The sequence below is a fragment of the Mixophyes fleayi genome, chromosome 11, assembly GCF_038048845.1.
Source record: "Mixophyes fleayi isolate aMixFle1 chromosome 11, aMixFle1.hap1, whole genome shotgun sequence".
NCBI lineage: Eukaryota > Metazoa > Chordata > Amphibia > Anura > Limnodynastidae > Mixophyes > Mixophyes fleayi.
The window spans coordinates 55,305,072-55,324,272 of NC_134412.1; the positions used below are offsets into that span (position 1 = coordinate 55,305,072).

General features: G+C 43.5%; 1 protein-coding gene across 2 annotated transcripts in view; it reads left to right on the forward strand.

The window, feature by feature from the left end:
- Window positions 1-18,745, forward strand: part of SMIM35 (small integral membrane protein 35) — a 71,390-nt gene extending 52,645 nt beyond the window's left edge. For both annotated transcript variants that reach the window (XM_075191640.1, XM_075191641.1), the window contains 2 exons: window positions 2,546-2,579; window positions 17,692-18,745. In XM_075191640.1, the coding sequence (XP_075047741.1) occupies window positions 2,546-2,579; window positions 17,692-17,809 (152 nt within the window). In that variant the 3' untranslated portion in view covers window positions 17,810-18,745. The remainder of the gene's footprint in view (window positions 1-2,545; window positions 2,580-17,691) is intronic.
- Window positions 18,746-19,201: the final 456 nt, after the last annotated feature.

Below are 19,201 nucleotides of genomic sequence, written 5' to 3' on the forward strand. Positions count from 1 at the left end.
AAGAAAACTCGCAGTGTGGAGTCCTCTTGCCATAGTGCCAATCCTCTTCAGGTCAGTCAGCACAGAACTGGATTCCCTCGGGAGATTGGGCCTCCTAAAAAAGAGAATGGGAAATCCCCTGGCTATAAATATAATGGCATAAACTAGGCTTATTCCCCCATTGCTCTTAGCGGAGCTAGCACGGTGGCTTTAACTATGCTTTTTTAATTTTATCATGATGTTGATCTGGTGCCAGCCTGGAGCTATGTGAGATAATAAAGCGGGTGAATGAGGATTATGTAGGGGAGTCTTTATTGTGTTTTATTTACATTTAAATGCTTAGCGCTTCATAACATAACCATAAACCTTTACCTTAACCTTAACACTTGTGCCATGCAATAAGAGACAGCACACCTACTTTTTGGCTGATTAACTTTACTTATTGAATTAACCCTACACTGAAATGGTGGGGGGAGAACACTGTACTCAGCCTTGGCTACTGATCAATACTATACTGTCCCATCACGAGTCCCATCCTCGGGAAATCGATATTTATCCGTCATTTTACCTAAGCGCACCGTTGTAGTGTATCCTTAAACTAGGACAATAATCTGTAGGCATTTTGGTACCTGAATTCATCTGTGCTAATCATAATGCCCCGCAAGACAACCCAAGGAGGTTGTACTTGCACTGAACCTAAGCCGACTGATTGAAGTGAATGGGATCCAAACTCCTCACTATCATCCATGTGCACTTTACTAATCTTGCTTATCGCCTGTACAGTGTTCTCCTGCCACAGCAAATGCCACACCAGTCTCGGGATTCCAGTCCTGGCATCGATCCCGTGCACCAAGCGACTCCACATACCTCCGGGGTGAGACCAGCACACCCGTACCATACCACGAGCCTGCGCACCAAGTGGCTCATCATACCACCGAGGCAAGTGGCCCATCTTACCCCTGTCACTAGAATGGCACACCTGTTCCATATCATGGCAATCACACCAAGTTACCCATTATACCTCCGGGGCTAGACCAGCATGCCCATACCGTATCTCGGCCTGCGCACCATGTGGTCTATCATTACCTCCGGGTCTAGACCAGCACATCCATACCATACCACTAAATTAAGAGGCCTTATACCCATCCCCAGTGCCGACCTAGTTTATTGTCCTATTACCTAATTTATGCATTTATTTTTAAAAGCGTTCAGTTGTTTCACGTAAATAAAGTGATATTTTAAAATATATTAATAGAAACAAAACTTTTTGAATCTATACAAGCATAAGCATAGTAATAATAAAAAAATGATGAAATTAACTTGCCTAACATGTCAATTCTGCAATTCCTCAAGTAAACATGGAACAAAAAACAGTCCAAACAACCTATTCCCTAGCGAAGTTGCGAGTCACTCACCCCGGCAAATTTCAAGTACAAGTGATGTTCTTATGTGTCTGTGTGGATTGATGCATCGTGTGAACTTTTATTACTTGAAATTGGGCAAATTAGTGAATGGATAACTATTTAAAAAAAAAAAAAAAAACTTGTGTAACGCCCCCTAGTGGAGTTTTAGTAAATCATGCACCCCAGTAAATACAGGAGGGGGTTACCTGGTGGGCGGGTTAGGTGTTTTGGAATGTGACTAAACCTGGTTGCTGTGGTGGCAACCCAGCCCAGTCTGCTAGTGACAGAGAGTGCGAGAAAGAGACAGATAGACAGAGAGAACAGTGGTGTTGTGATATATAGCTGGGGACCTGGGAGAGTGGGGAGGATGCTCCCAGGCTCCCCCGGCATTGCCTGGGAGTGTGAGCACGGTGACTGCAAAAGCAGAAAGTAATGTGTGTCTGAATAGGGGGAGAGTCCCCAGAGCAGAGACCCCTGGAGAGAACGGGGGAGAATTCATACACTAAGAGATGTAAGAGGGTAATCAGGGGGAGGAGATGCAAGTTGTTGCGGAATAATTCTTTCTGGGACAGTATATAGAGCAGCAGTGTGCCTGTTGCTGGGACTTGTAGTGCCACTTAACCCAGCTGAGTGGGAAGCAAGAAGAATTGTTGAACGTGTGATGTGTAATTACACTGAAGCCTATATATTGTTCTTCCTGGAGGATTGGGGGAGCAAAGAGTGGCAGGCTGTGCAATGTGATGTCTGTATATTGCCCTTCCTGAAGATTGGGCAATGTACAGCATTGCCAGCATTCAGCATATAGAGCAAGCATGTTGGTGTTATAGACAGTCTTTATTATGGTAAGTCTGGATTTTGGTTTTATCGCTATTATTGATATCAGACGTTTTTGGTTTTTGCCCGGTATACTTGCTGTCGGGATAATAAGTGTCGTAAATTAGTACTCAACCCATTAATTATGGTATGGTAATAGTGATGGATTTGGATAGATTGTGCACCTATCTTGCATTGATTTTCAGTTGAGTGGTAAGGCTACTGGGTAGGCTATATTTTAACAGATATACTCCCTTAGACCAAATGTTGTCAGCCCCCCCCCCCCTCGTTTAGATAGTTTAAAAGTTAACCCTAATTCACACTGATTCTATTTCTGATTTCATTTCTAGAAACAAGTATTGTCTTCAGTCTATGCAATATCCGGTAAGTGAGGGGTTTGTAGAAAGCTTTCTGTTGTATGTCTTTGTACCAAAATGTGTCTGTATCTTTAATTATATTGTACACTCTTTTTTTATTTTGATTCTCCATTTCTCCATTTGGGCACAAATTTCTTATGTTTCACCAGCGGAATTTGGCCTTAGATGTACCGCGTCCTACCACATCTACACTACACAGCAGAATAAATTGACATTTGTCAGACCAGCCTTATTAGACTAGATTTTTAGAATATACTATAATTTTAGCACATTTCCACATACGGAGCCTGATTCATTAAGGAACGTAAAGCGAATGTAAAATAAAAATGCACATAAATTGGGTATACGCATGCCTGAAATCAACAAGGATCGGATCTCAAGAAATGTTTCTTGATGAATACAATACTATCATCATGATCATCATTTATTTATTTATATAGCACCACTAATTCCGCAGCGCTGTACAGAGAACTCATTCACATCAGTCCCTGCCCCATTGGAGCTTACAGTGTAAATTCCCTAATATAGACACACACACATAGACATATACATATACATACAGACAGAGAGGTAGAGACTAGGGTCAATTTTTGATAGCAGTCAATTAACCTACCAGTATGTTTTTGGAGTGTGGGAGGAAACCGGAGCACCCGGAGGAAACCCACGCAAACACAGGGAGAACATACAAACTCCACATAGATAAGGCCATGGTCGGGAATCAAACTCATGACCCCAGTGCTGTGAAGCGTAAGTGCTAACCACTAGGCCACTGTGCTGCCCAATACTAAAGTCATTTATACTACGTAAAAACTGATGCACACAGCAATGCGTTTTTCTTTGCCCCTCTAGCTAATTCACTGGCAGACATACATGTGAGTATGATATACATTTGTATTGGTGATTGACAGTAAAACTCACAGGGGGGCAATTCCTTCCTTACACTCATGGTTTACTGTATAGTTATTATAACTTCATACTAACCCTGCTCATTAACCCTTTGTATGATGCTGTATGTATAATGTCTGTATGATGTTGCCTGATTTAAAAAAAACATATATAGCAGCGTGAGGATGGCTCTGCTGCCATAAACTGTGAGATTATAATGACTGTGCTGGAATATACTGTGTGATTATATGGCTGTGCAGCCATATTCTCTGTGAGGAAAGGAAACAATTATTGGTCAACAAACATTTATTAGTCCCATGATGTCAGACATCTGTAGAATGCAAGCTTTGCCTAGGCCTAGGGTAAGAAAGGCTTTCACGTTTATGTTGCAAAACAAAATAATTAATATTACACTACATTATAACATCAAGATACTTACATTCTGCGGCACAAGCCTGGGCTTCGCCCCCTGACTCCTCATCGATTTGTTGGGACTTTGGGGAAAAAGAAACCGCAGAGTTTGGGGAACTTGAAAGTGGAGAATTATTTATATCTTCACTCTCCTCATGGGCCTCTTTGAGTTCCAACTCATGGGCCTCCTCCTATTCCTCCTCCAGGACCTCCTCCATGGGCTCCTCATGGACTTCATCCTGGGCCTCCTGCAGAAGCCATATGCGGGTTCTATGCCATTGGCGTAGGTGTTCTGTTGGAAGACATATGACACTATTTTTAAACCTCATGTCTCACACAGACATAGATTCTTCTAAATATTGTTGATTTGCTATGTAAAATATCCAATACCACACATGGACCTTCATTGGCAAAATAAGCACACCTCTACACCACTTCATATGGACTTGACCTGAGAGGTTTATGTTAATCACATACTGAATCAGAATCATTACTATTACATAGCAAGCCTTGTACTTTGTCCAGTGATGGTTATTACAAGGCATATTGCTTTGTAATGGGCTGGATATAACAGCAATAATTTTAGCTTGTAAGATATGAAAAAAGTGTTAATAATAATTGTGAACTTACGTTCACAATTTCACCCCTCAAATCAGAGAGGAGCTCTGGCTGCTTTCTCCTGAAGTCACTCCAGTGCCTCTGCAATTGGACAATGGTGCCTCTGTGGCCGCAGACACACCCTCACTGCCCTGTAGGCATTGTTTCTTCTTCATTTGTGATATACCGATCTGCGTGACCAGTGCAATGGTCCATTGTTGCAGTCAGTACCCATAGTTCGGCACAGGAGCATGTAGTAGCCTGCACGTTTGCAAGTAAATGAGACTATTCAACAGTCTCATCACTGATTGGTTCTCAGGGCACGTATGGGTGTAGGCACATCAGTAGTAGATCCCTTCTATACCATATATAAAATGGATGACTTTCATTCTGTCAATTAATCTCAATAATCATCCATATTCAAGCAATTAGGGGAGTGACAATGCCTAGCCGTTCATACACAGACAAACGCAGGAGAACGCAACTGCATACCCTATTTAACAACTGGAGATGCAATTATCCAGCCTTGCCATTTTGTGACTAGGATCTCAGAGTCGATGTTCTAATTTATTGGTATAGTGTCAGGAGCCCCGTCCCTGGTCTCTGGCATCCCGGCCGTCGCTATAATGACTGGGACGTCACTTCTGGTCTCCGCGTCCCAGTTGCCTAGGCAACAACCGGAACGCCTTCACCTACCTGCCGCCGCGCACGGCCAGCTGTTAAACAGCCGGGCGCGTGCGCTCAGGACTACTCAGACTCAGTCAATGGTGGCTGATTAGGGCAGGACTCTGCTGGTCTCTTTCTTCTTTTAACTGGCTGCATGCCAGTAATTAATTATGCAGCACTTGCTAGGCTTTGCCCTGATTGGCCCCTTGCATTATTTAAGGCAGTGAGGACTGAGCCTCACTGCCTGTTATAGCGTCCTGTTCTCAGTATTGCTGCCTGCTTCTGTGCTGTGTTGGTGTTTAAACTTAGATTGTTCTTCCATGTATGACCTCTGCCCATTCCTGTATTTTAAACCTTTGTCTGTGACCTTGACCTTCTGCCTGTACCTGGACACCGAACCATTGCCTGTGACCCTGACTCTTCTTGTGCCTGACGCCTCCACCAGTGCTCCATCCAGTCCACAGATCTCTGGCCTGTCTCTACTCCGCAAATTATCTCCTGTACCTGTGCGCTGTCGTGTGAACATAAACTTGTACTACACGGAGTGTAAGTCCTGGGGACATCCGAGCACCTGTGAGCATAACTAGTCTCCACGGGAAAGGCGGCTGCTAAAGGTGAAGACCTCTTCATCTATAGTTCTACAAGTTTATGCCGCATTGGTTGCCATAAGATATAGATTTTCAGACAGAACTTTGCTTTCCACGTATGATTACAAGGGCATATGTGAGACAGTTTATAGGGCCTTTAAAAATCACTACCTCTTTCCCCCTGTTTAGAATAATGGCAGAACCACAGCAACCAGTGCAAATCAGGGCTTTGACCTTGAACCAGAGACAGACAATTTTTAACAACCAGAGGTTATAGTACCGGTACAGTTGGTGGCAGAGTGGATGCACTCTACCAACCAGCAACTCTCCACCCCAGTGAAATTGAGAGTCTGGGAGGAGATCGATATGCAGGTCAGAGTCATGGCTCCAATTCGCAGAATGGAGACAGGTAAAAAAACACTAATGTTTTATTTTTGGGACCCAAATTATTATATTGTGTTATGCATACCTAGTACAGGTCTTTTGAACAACCTTAAAATCATTGATCCAAAAATGACAGGCCAACATATTTACTAACTTTAAAAACTTGTACATTATCATTCCTACTTTGCCATCTGTTTTTTAAGTCTTCAAATTAAGTATTAGGACGGGTTCGCTTTCTTTCATTAGTCGTTGACCTCTAGGACCAATACATTCTATCAATATGCACAAGTCTTTGGAAAATATTTTGGATTGTATACATTGCAACATTCTTATAGTTCTACATTTCACACAGGTGGCAAGACTTTAAGCGTCGCCTGAAAGACTCAGCATGCTAGGGTGACAGGTGGAGGTTCCTTCAGCTGCCTTGGACCTCAGTTCCCTGGAGATCACGGCATTGTTGTAACGGACTTACCTGATCCCCGCCGCTCCGTCCGGATGCCGCACTTCCGGGTTCGGCGGTCACATGACCGCAACCCAGAGGCGGAGATTTTGAATCCCCTTCAGCATAAAAACCTCACTCGGACACTGAGTGTCAGAGCAACACTTACCTGTTCCTGGCTCCTGTTCTTCGTGAATTGCAGTGTCTTCCAGTTTCCAGTGTCTTCCTGTGTGCTGATCTCTGCCTGTTTGACTTCCCTGGCTCTCCTATCCATGTGTACCGACCCGGCTTGCTGACCATTCTCCTATTCTTGTGACCCGTGTACCGAACCTGGCTTGTTGACTCCGAGTTGCCTTCTGATTCTGCCTGCCTCCATTCCTGTGTACCGAACCGGCTTGATTGACTCCGCTACCTCTGCTCCACTCCGCTGTACTACATCTTGGGGCGAACCTGGGAACCGCGACCTGCGACTCCTGGCAGCGAAGCCCACCCCGCCTTGCGGCGGTTCTTGGTGAACACCGGGGAGATCGTTAGACTGCGCACCTCAGGTAAGCCAGCGCTAATCAAGATTAGTAATAGAAGTATCCAGAATCTGTTACAGTTTGCTCTGACCATAGCTAAAGATCTGTTGGAGCATTTAGTAGGAAGGATGGATAAGCAAGAAGCTAACCAAGAGCAACTTTTAAAATTCCTCAATAGTCTATCTACTCGGTTGGATGTTGTCCAGAACACCCTAGTGGCTGGTGGACCAACTGGGCCGGCAGAGGTTCCTGTACCTCAGGCCGCAGCAGCAGCTTCTTCCTCACAGTTACGGTTACCTAACCCACCCAAGTTTGATGGAGACCCCAAGTATTGCAGATGATTTTTAAATCAATGCTCCATACAATTCGAGCTTCTACCAGGGAACTTCCCTTCCGAAAAAACGAAAGTGGCCTATGTGATTTCGTTATTGTCTGGTCAAGCCTTAGCATGGGCTTCCCCCTTATGGGAGAGGGATGACCCCATTCTACATAACTTCAGCGTCTTTTTGTCCCCTTTCAAGAAAATATTTGATGAGCCAGGAAGGGTGTCCAATGCCGCTTCTGGCTTATTACGTCTCCGCCAGGGAAACCAGTCTGTGGGACAGTATGCGGTCCACTTCAGAACTATGGCCTCTGAACTTCGCTGGAACGATGAGGCCCTAGTAGCTACGTTCTGGCAGGGCCTTTCAGACCGAATCAAAGACAAGCTGGTATCTCAGGAACTCCCTACGTCTTTGGATGATATTATCTCCCTCTGTGTCAAAGTTGATTTGCGTTTCAAAGAACGTAATTCCGAGAAGGAACAGTCTCGGCGTAGTATGATTCGCTTGGCTCCCAACTTCCAAACCCCTGTTCTTCCTCCTGAAGAGCCCATGCAACTGGGGAGGACCCGCCTGTCAGCCGAAGAAAGGGAGAGGAGATTTCGGAACAAGTTGTGTTTATATTGTGGAGAGAGCGGCCATCTTCTGAGTTCTTGTTCTAAACGCTCGGGAAATGACAGGGCCTAACGAGTTCAGGAAATGTATCGTTGGGCCTCTTTTCTCAGTGTCAGTCAGTTCCCAGTAGTAATGATTGCCTGTCTATTCCCATTTCCCTTCAGTTAGGACAAAAGACTTTCCCGCAGTCGGCTCTTCTTGATTCCGGAGCCGCAGGAAATTTCATCTCTGCCGCAGTAGTTAAACAATTTGCTATTCCCACACAAGCTTTGGAACAACCCATCTCTCTGATGGCCATTGATGGGGGAAGAATTCCCGAGGGGTCCATTCTGGTGCGCACTATTCCCCTCCTGCTTCAGAGAGGAGCGCTTCATCGGGAGAAGATTTCTTTTCTAGTAATTCAGAGATCTACCAACCCAGTCATCCTAGGACTTCCATGGCTTCGTCTCCACTCCCTCACCTTGGACTGGAAATCAGGTGACATATTGTCCTGGGGACAGTCCTGCTTCTCTCATTGCCTACAGAGAGTGGTTCCTCCGAATAGTCCCAGACGTTCCCAAGAATTTCCTGTGACTCTTTTGCCTGAACCATACCAAACCTTCTCTGATGTTTTTTGTCAACAAGAAGCCACTAGACTTCCCCCTCACAGAATCTGGGATTGTGGCATTGATCTGATACCTGGTAAACCCATTCCCAGGGGCCGTGTTTACCCCCTTTCCCTCCCGGAGTCTAAGGCTATGGAGGAGTACGTCCAAGAAAATCTAAAAAGGGGCTTCATCCGCAAGTCTGCCTCCCCAGCTGGGGCTGGCTTCTTCTTCATAAAAAAGAAAGATGGGGGCCTCCACCCTTGCATTGATTACAGAGGCCTAAATGCCATTACCGTTAAAAATTGGTATCCACTGCCACTGATTTCCGAATTATTTGACCGGATTAAGGGTGCCACCATCTTTTCTAAACTTGACTTCAGGGGAGCGTATAACCTCATATGCATTAAGGAGGGGGATGAATGGAAGACGGCATTCAACACCCGAGACGGCCACTTTGAATACCTGGTCATGCCCTTCGGGTTATGCAATGCCCCGGCCATCTTTCAGGGCTTTATGAATGAGCTGTTTCAAGACCTCTTGTACCAATCCGTAGTCATCTACTTGGACGACATTCTCATCTTTTCTCAAGATCTAGTATCCCATCGCACTCATGTATTGGAGGTCCTCTCTCGTGTCCGAGAAAATCATCTATTTTGCAAATTGGAGAAATGCACCTTCGAGCAGAAACAAATTCCCTTCCTGGGATATATTATTTCTGGCACCGGTCTACAGATGGATCCCACGAAATTGAAAGCCATACTTGACTGGCCCCAACCTTCGAGCCTTAAGACCACTCAATGCTTCCTAGGATTCTCCAACTATTATCGTCAATTTATCAAAGGGTACTCTTCTCTCGTGGCTCCCAGCACAGCATTGACCCGTAAATCTGCTGATGCTGGTATTTGGTCCACTGAGGCTATCCAAGAGTTTATATTACTAAAGTCTCTTTTTCCATCTGCACCCATTCTTCAACAGCCGGATTGTTCACGTCCTTTTGTCCTGGAGGTAGATGCCTCTTCTGTTGGCACTGGAGCCGTACTATCACAGCGAAGCCCTTCTGGAAAACTTCATCCCTGCGGATTCTTTTCCCGTCGCTTTTTACCTGCTGAGAGGAATTATGGGATTGGCGACAAAGAGCTCCTGGCCATCAAGTTGGCTCTCTCCGAATGGAGACATCTACTAGAAGGAGCGCAATTTCCTATCACCATATATACCGACCATTTACTTACGCACTGCTCGATGTCTAAACCCTCGACAAGCAAGGTGGTCCTTATTCTTCTCACGCTTTGATTTCAACATCACTTTTCACTCGGGATCCAAGAATACGAAGGCAGACGCCTTATCTCGCTCTTTTGATCCAGCCGACATGGAATCCTCGGAAGATAATAAATTCATTGTAAATCCATGTCAAGTATTGGCAGCTACACACCTGAAAAAGGGTTGTCCTCCGGGCAAAACATTCATCTTGCCACATCTACGCACTCGGCTCCTTAACTGGGCTCATCACTCACTCTTCTCTGGGCATGCCGGCATTCGCAAGACCTGGGACTTATTGTCCCGAAGTTACTGGTGGCCGTCCTTGCTGGAAGATGTGAAGAGATTTGTTGCTGCTTGTTCCAAATGTGCTCAACACAAGACCTCTAGGAAGAAGCCTTATGGATGCTTGCTCCCATTACCCATTCCTGATTACCCATGGTCACAGATCTCCATGGATTTTATCACGGACCTTCCTCCTTCCAAATCCTGTACTGTGGTGCTTGTGGTCACGGATCGCTTCTCTAAAACAGCTCACTTTATTGCTCTTAAAGGCCTTCCTTCTTCCTCCTCCTTAGCCGATATTTTTATTAAAGAAATATTTCGCCTCCACGGCTGTCCTCAACATATTGTCTCCGATAGGGGATCAAAATTCATATCAAAATTTTGGCGGTCTTTTTGCAATAAATCCGGGATTAAGCTTGACTTCTCTTCCGCATATCATCCCCAGTCCAATGGGGCTACTGAGAGAACCAACCAAGAATTAGAGAAGTTTCTAAGAATATTTATCTCAAGTAACCAAGACAACTGGGTGGACCTTCTCCCTTGGGCCAAGTTCGCCCATAACAACCATTTCCATGAGGCCATCTCTAACTCCCCCTTTTTTGTTCTTTATGGCTGCCATCCTAGGCTACCCACCTTCTCGCAAATCTCATCTTCTGAAGTTCCGGCGGTGGACTCTCGGTTTCATAACTTCTCCGCTATTTGGGAATAGACCAAGATAAATTTAAAGAAAGCAACCACTCGTTCCAAGAAATTCTATGATAAAAGGAGAAGAATGACTCCAAGTTTTTCAGTCGGTGACAGGGTATGGCTATCCACCCAGAACATTCGTTTAAAGGTTCCCAGTAAAAAATTTGCTCCCAAGTTTATTGGCCCATTCGCTATTTCTGAGATTATTAATCCCGTAGACTTTAGATTGAGTCTGCCTCCCTCTTTACGCATACCCAATGTCTGTCATGTCTCCTTGTTAAAACCGATGGTAACCAACAGATTCTCCACCTCGTCCAGAACTCCTCCTCCTGTTGTGGATCGGGATCAAGTCGAATACGAGATTAAAACTATCCTAGATTCTCGTAAAGTTCAAGGTGCTATACAGTTCTTGGTGGATTGGAAGGGTTACGGCCCTGAGGAGCGCTCATGGGTAAGAGCCATTGATCTGCATGCTCCCCGTCTACTCAAATCCTTTCATAAAAAATTTCCTTTGAAACCCTATTAGGTGTTCGGAGTCCACCTTTATGGCAGGGGGTACTGTAACGGTGTCACTCACCAGACTGTGAGTGCTTCTTCCCGTATGTTTAGGAACCGTGGACGTCCACCATCCTGAGGGTCTGCGCATGTGCAGCCCTTTCAAACCTTCAGTATCTGTTCCTTTTAGTTAATTGGCTGATCAGGCAACACTCCCTATTTAAAGCACCTGCTGTCTATACCTCGTTGCCTGATCTTGGAGTCTCATTCCCACATGAGCCTCTGAAGGTGTTCCTGTGTTTCCTCGTGTATTCAGCCCAGCTGATTCCTGTGGTTTCCAGACCACTTCAACTCCCTTGTGGTTTCCAGACCACTTCAACTCTCCTGTGGTTTCCAGACCACTTCTACTCTCCTGTGTTTCATCGTGTCTACTCCAGCTGATTCCTATCCGCTGCCTCCGTGCACTACAGTTACCAGCTCACTTCAACTCTCCTGTGTTTCATCGAGACTGCACCAGCTGATTCTTATCCGCTGCCTCCGTGCACTACAGTTATCAGCTCACTTCAACTCTCCCGTGTTTCATCGTGACTGCTCTAGCTGATTTCTATCCGCTGCCTCCGTGCACTACAGTTACCAGCTCACTTCAACTCTCCCGTGTTTCATCGAGACTGCACCAGCTGATTCCTATCCGCTGTCTCCGTGTTCAACAGTTCCAGCTTACCTCAACTCTCTAGTGTTTCATCGTGACTGCACCTGCTGATTCCTATCCGCTACCTCCGTGTTTCTGCAGTGTCCTGCTTATCGCTACTCTCCAGTACTCCTCGTGTCTGCAGCCAGCTGATCCGCTCTCCGTGCTTCTACAGTGTTTCTGCCTGTGTCAACTCGCCTGTCTGCATTGGATCAACGCTCCGCTGCTGTCTTCTCTGCTATACCACTTCTACTCTTCAGTGATCTCCAGGCGACCAGTCCTATATACTACTGCTTCCTGAGTATTGTTTCCATCGTTGCTGGTCTACCTACCTGTGCGCTGCACCTACTTGGATTCCGCATCCATTTCCCTGGGACTTCGCATCCTGCCGGCCTCCTGCCGCTTAGGTATCCCTGCACTCCTTTCTGACAGCCTGCTCTTCTGAACCACGGTATGCATACTTATCATTGACTGTGCTCGTGTATTGCATACCTTGCTGGACTGAGTTATTCTTCTCTGGAGTTGCCTATCCACTGAGACTATTGCCATCATTTGACTGTGTTACCTTGTAGTCTGGATAGTTCCGTGACTTTGTATATTTGTGCAGTGCTGCTCAGTTATTAATACTTTGTGCATATCATCGTGGGATCAAGTACATGTGTGCCCGTGTATACTCTGCATTACATTTATCTCGCCCGTGCTCCTCCTCACATATATTTCAGTGGTACAACTTGCTAGAGGCAGACCACTGATTCCTGTTCCCTGTGTCACCTGTTTCCAGTATCCTTCCACATAGCAGTGGTACAACTTGCTAACGCAGACCACTGACTCTCCGGATACCTCCACCTAGGATTCCATTCCTTCACCTAGACAGCGGTACAACTTGCTTAACGCAGACCGCTGACTCTCATCACCTCCTCGTTATTTCTGGACATTCCTCCTCACTATAGCAGTGGTACAACTTGCTATCCGCAGACCACTGACTACCCTCACGTTTCCTTTGTCCATTCAGTTCCTCGTGTACTATTACCTATATATTACCAGTGCTGCTAGTCATAGACTTTCCTCGAGCATTCTCTACCATCAGCTGTCTCCTGTTCCGTGATCACCCCGCTACCAGAGTACCATATTACCACCTATATTGCTCAGGTAAGTCCATCACCTGGTGATCCCTGGGTAAAGACTCCTAGTGCCCGTGATAATCGGATTTACCTGATCCCCGCCGCTCCGTCCGGATGCCGCACTTCCGGGTTCGGCGGTCACATGACCGCAACCCAGAGGCAGGGATTTTGAATCCCCTTCAGCATAAAAACCTCACTCTGACACTCGCTGAGTGTCAGAGCAACACTTACCTGTTCCTGGCTCCTGTTCTTCGTGGATTGCAGTGTCTTCCAGTTTCCAGTGTATTCCTGTGTGCTGATCTCTGCCTGTTTGACTTCCCTGGCTCTCCTATCCCTGTGTACCGACCCGGCTTGCTGACCATTCTCCTATTCTTGTGACCCGTGTACCGACCCTGGCTTGTTGACTCCGAGTTGCCTTCTGATTCTGCCTGACTCCATTCCTGTGTACCGAACCGGCTTGTTTGACTCCGCTACCTCCGCTCCACTCCACTCCACTGTACTACATCTTGGGGCGAACCTGGGGACCGCGACCTGCGACTCCTGGCAGGAAAGCCCACCCCGCCTTGCGGTGGTTCTTGGTGAACACCAGGGAGATTGTTAGACTCCGCACCTCAGGTAAGCCAGCGCTAATCAAGATTAGTAATAGAAGTATCCAGAATCTGTTACAATTGTCCTGCATACATGATCAGTTGATGCAGGGGATGGGCAGGATTGGCTAACCCACACCTAACCACACCACTATCCCCTAGAAGTAAATTGCAAATCACAATACAGGCATAAAAATACCAATGACAAATGTATTGTTTAGAGGCATTTAAACACACCCAAAACAATAGCTGTTTTTCAAGCAAAAATAGACAATTCACATTTTAGCACTTGACATTTTTAAAGCAAACAAAAACTCTTAAATCCTTGCCACTTGTACATCAACCTAGTCAGCCTATTATAGAATCTGCTCATGATCTTCAAGATTACTGAGTATTTTCAGAGAAGATCACTTTCAAAAGGATGGCTAGGTAACATTCCACTTAATACACAGATATGCTGCTTGTTAAATTTATGTTACCAGATTTTTTTATTTATTTTAGAAAAGATGAACCCCACATACAGTTTATGCACACCGATTTTAATTTAAAAAAGAAGTCAAGATAAATTCTGAAATCTACTAATATGATGCAAAAACATGGATGCTATTGAGTCAAACATAATTGTTTAGGTTTCTCTTTTTTTCCACCCATTATGTTAGCTGTAGATGCAAGTACAGTGGAAGAAGAGGAGGACCAGACGGAGGTGACCTGTGATGTGGAAGAGCCTCAGATGGAAGAGGAAGCAGGGGCAGTGTCAGCCTTCATACATATGGGATTTTTACAATAAAAGGCACAACAATAACTTAGCCCTAGAAAGCACCACATGTGGCATAAGCACAACCCTAACACATATCCATCACATGTTCCAATATATTGACACTACCCTTACCAGTCTCACAGACCTTGTCACGCAATACCTCAACACCAACCCTCCTGCCCCAATGCCACATGTGTTCCATCCTGCCCAATGCTACATTTTCCCCATCCTGCCCCTATGACACATGCTAACAATCTTTCTCCTATAGCACATTTACTCAATCCTGGCCCTCTGCCAAATTTCTCTCTCTAGGCCCGTTTGACCCATTTTATCCCTTGTTATCCTCCCCAACTTTACCTTCCTTATCCTCCCCAAGATTACCCTCATTATCCTCCCTAAGATTACCCCATACCCCCACCATCCACTGCTGCCCTAATGCTGTTTGTTCTCTGCTGCCCCAGAATCCTCTACTGCTCCACTGCCCTCTGCTGCTTCACTGCCCTCTGCAGCCCCACTGTCTTATGGTGCACCTCCACCCTCTACTGCCCCACTGTCCTCTGCTTCTTCCCCACTGTTGCCAACCATATCACGGGTAACCAGAGGTCAGTACAAGGCCAAAATAACTTCTAATGTTGGTCAAGCGGGCCGGAAACAATGATAACTGTTTTTTTTTAGGTTTTTTTATTTGCACGTTTGGTTTGGTATTTCAAATTTTGTAGTTTGCAGTAATGCACAATTTTGAACAAATACAAAAAGGTTTCCTTTTTTTTCCATTTATGTTATTGAATACATTTGAAGCAAAGGCCAAAAGGTACCTACTTGCAAAGTGGGATGAAATCCCATATTCTTTATAGCTGGAATAATCTTTGGAATCCTGTAAAAAGTAACAAGAAAGGAACAATTAAAATATTAGTAATAAGTAGAACATAGAAACAATTAGGTTAGAGATTGTTTAACATGATTTGATGCTATTGTAATAGTACAGTATTTGACAATTGATTGTACAAGTACACCATAATGTAAAGAGTGTGGTAGACCTTCCATTTATAGTGTATACCAATGTATTTTGGGCAACAAAAGGTTACTTGTAAATAATGTTGCGATAGAAAATACTACGTAACAGCCACACGTCACCATGTAGCCTTGCACCTCTTTGTCTCTGCTACAATGTGCACCACATGCCTTGCAGGTTTTGTAGTCTCCCTATACATTATACAGTATGGGCATAATTACAAGTTGCATAGATCTATTAATGCTCATCCCCAAGTTTCTGTAAAATAGTTCAAAAATATAGAAGTAACCATGACAGGAAATAGAAGAAACATGTCAATTACCCAAAAATATTTGAATTAAAAAATAATAATTGTAAATAATAATTGTACTAGGCCTACATAGGCATACATAGTAGATCACATAGATAATTTTTGAAAGCTTTTAAAGCACACAACCACAATGCACATGTATGCAAGCGTGTAGGAACTATACAACTATACAACACGCACATAACATTTAAAAACAGGCAAGCACTGGTAATGTCCATTTGTTAAAAAAGTATAAAATATATAAACAAAAAAAAAAGAAAAGCACAAACAATTTCAATATTCGCACAAGTGCTTTTAAAATATAAGATAATGCATTTAGCTCTTTGGTATAGAAGGATCCTATACTCCTCAGCAAACAGTAGTAAAAACAATCCTTTTAATGAAATGGCTCCATAGTCAGCTCCCTCTGGCAGTCTTGTGGTATAACGAGATAAGTGTGTGCAGGTGAATAGTTAATTCTCCCATTAGATGGCGAGGTTGTGAATGGTGTGTTTGGTCATGACTATCATCCATGAGTTAGATATGACGCTGAGCAGGTGCAAACCTTACGTCTGAAATACAGCATAATTCTGCCAGCGTCAGAGTTTTAATCAAAGGTATCTGCAGAGGAACGCCTTTACTGTACATTGCCTACGTGCATACGCCCCTTCCTGACCCCGTTCCCTCTCTGAAGTTGCAAGCTGTGGTAAGTGTCCTGTGGGCTTGGAGGTGAATCGGACGCTGCTGCTTTCTGTAGTGTACGGCCCTGTTCTGGGCATGTGCGGAGTAATTGTGCAGATTATACAGAAGGAACAGCCAGTTAGGTTCCTAAATGAATCAGTGTGAAACAGCATTCTCTGGAATGCATAAACAAAAGCAGAACTTTGTATCGCTGGAACATCACACATAAAATGGTGTTTTGTAAAACTTAATTTGTGCAAACATTTGGTCAGTTCTAACATACAGTATAATTTGTGTGATTAGTGACCAACATTTAAGCCTAATTTTCTTTGTGTATAGTTCATAAACACCTTTATTTAAGAGATGCTTCTTGCAATTAACATATCGCACCATCCTGAATGTGGCTAATAACTGTTACATATAAACCACAAATTACATATTATCAGTTTAAAAGGTGTGACTTTCATATTTAATAAGGTGAAAGACAAAAATATTCTGCAAGCGATGACTTAATTCTAAAGCTGAGACAAATAACATTATTCAGTCCTATATAATAAACATAAAAGCTCACTTTAATTGAAGTAAAATAAATATATGCAATATAAAAGGGGAAAAACAAATAATAATGCATATCAGTTAAACATAATTTAAATCAATATAAATCAATGAAAGTATTGTGTGATAAAGCCAAGGCAGATGAGCAGCCCACAGGTTGGAGGTACAGCAGTAAAGAAGAATATTCAGGAACCGGATCGGTTCCACTTACGTTGCTGAATCTGATGATATAGACAGAAAAAGTAGGTCTATTGCTTTATGACGTGACCTCAGGTTGAGAGACAGTGTCAGTCTCAGCAAACAAATGCACCAAGTGATTATTTGTTCAATACTTTCGTGGCCGCTCTGAATATAATAAATACTACATCATTCATTGCATTTGGAGTGTTTACTTTGTTTATTGAGGCTGATAATGTATTATATATGACTGAATAATCTCATTTGTCTAAATTTAGTACACTTGTGGAATATTTTCATACCTCCATCTGCATCCATAATTCTAATTATTCTGCTTCATTTTATAATATACTATATAAGCAGATATCCAGTTAGTACTGGTGTATGTGTACATACTGTATATACACATTTTTCTTTTCTAATTTAAAAAGTGAACTGAAACTTTAGCATTTATTAATAACCCTCCTGTATATAATAACTGACAACCATCTAATAATGCATCTCCCCTTTTCACTGCAGACAGCTGAAGTCAATGGACCTGGAGCTGGCACCTCCCTTTACCGTCAGTGGCACAATGCATGCTCATGGTCCAATGTCTGGATACCACTATTCACAATTCCAAGACAGTGAGGTGTAATGAGAAAAACAACTTGTACTAAAGGAATATAGAAACAAGATTGCGGACATTCACTTTAATTCTCTTTTTATGTAACTTCTTCATTGCAAAAATGTCTATGCACCCTAATAGTATAAACTGAAGTTCAGCATCCTATGTTCTCTCATGCTATCATCCAAGCTTACTAAGTCCTTATTGCCCTCACACTATGAAAAAGCATATAACTCCAAGAGGTAAATGTATCAAGCTGAGAGTTTTCCGGCGGGTTTGAAAAACCAATCAGATTCTAGCTTTCATTTATATAGTGCATTCTACAAAATGAAAGCTAGAACCTGATTGGTTGCTATAGGCAACACCTCCACTTTTTAAACCCACCAGAAAATTCTCAGCTTGATACATTTACCCCCAAATGTCTAACACATAACATCCAGCAAATAATATGGTCCAAAATACAAGAATATACTGAGTAACCTGAGTTTTACACCTACCTGTCCATGAGACTCAGGACTGTTCTGCTGCTTTCCCCAGATGGTGTGCTGCAGCCCACCATCACCTTGTCCTGTACATATCAGTGTAATGGTCACATATTGTACATATCTGCTGTATTTATCCTTTGGTGTCACTGCCATCTCAGTACAGTAGTGAGTCTCAGTGCCCAACAACGGGTATTTCGTTGTCAGATGGGGATGAGAGGCTTGTTGAGGCTGAGCAGTCCATTTTAACAAAAGTTTGGGGGTCAAGATAGTCCCAATCTTTGACACACTGGCCCCTGTGGCCCGTTGCCTAATGAGAAATGTCTGGACTACAAGGTAATATTGTGATGGGGTCAACTTTATCTCCAGTCAGTATCCAATAGGGCAGCTTGTTAATTGCATTCATTCATTCAATCATTCAGTTTTTTTATTATCATTATTTTCCCAATCATATAACTGCCTGAATAAACTTATTATGAAGTCATTTTAAATTTGTACTTTTTTTGTACATTTATTCTTCTGTGCTGCTGGGCCACCTTGCAGGTGTATGGACCGCTATGGCTATAGAGACGGCCTAGACAGACCTGACTGTATGTCACTGTAGGTAGGATTGGTTTGAACCCATCATTATGATGCAATCGGTCTTTTGCAGTCACTATATATTATACAGAATCTAGATCTCAGAAGCATTAAAATCACCTTCGGCCACATAATGTGATTTCTTCTAACAATCATACTGCAGAATAGGATTAAGAGATCTATCTTCATTTTTAGTGGCATTACCAATAGAAAAATCTTAGTGAAAGTCCCCAATTGCATTCACTTTTATTTTCTATTTTACTATCTTACGGACAAAAAAATAAGACTCATTCTCATTTCAGAATAAACGGAACTCAAGATTCCCTTTTCTTCTTTCAAATAATGCAAGTGGCTGTCTTCC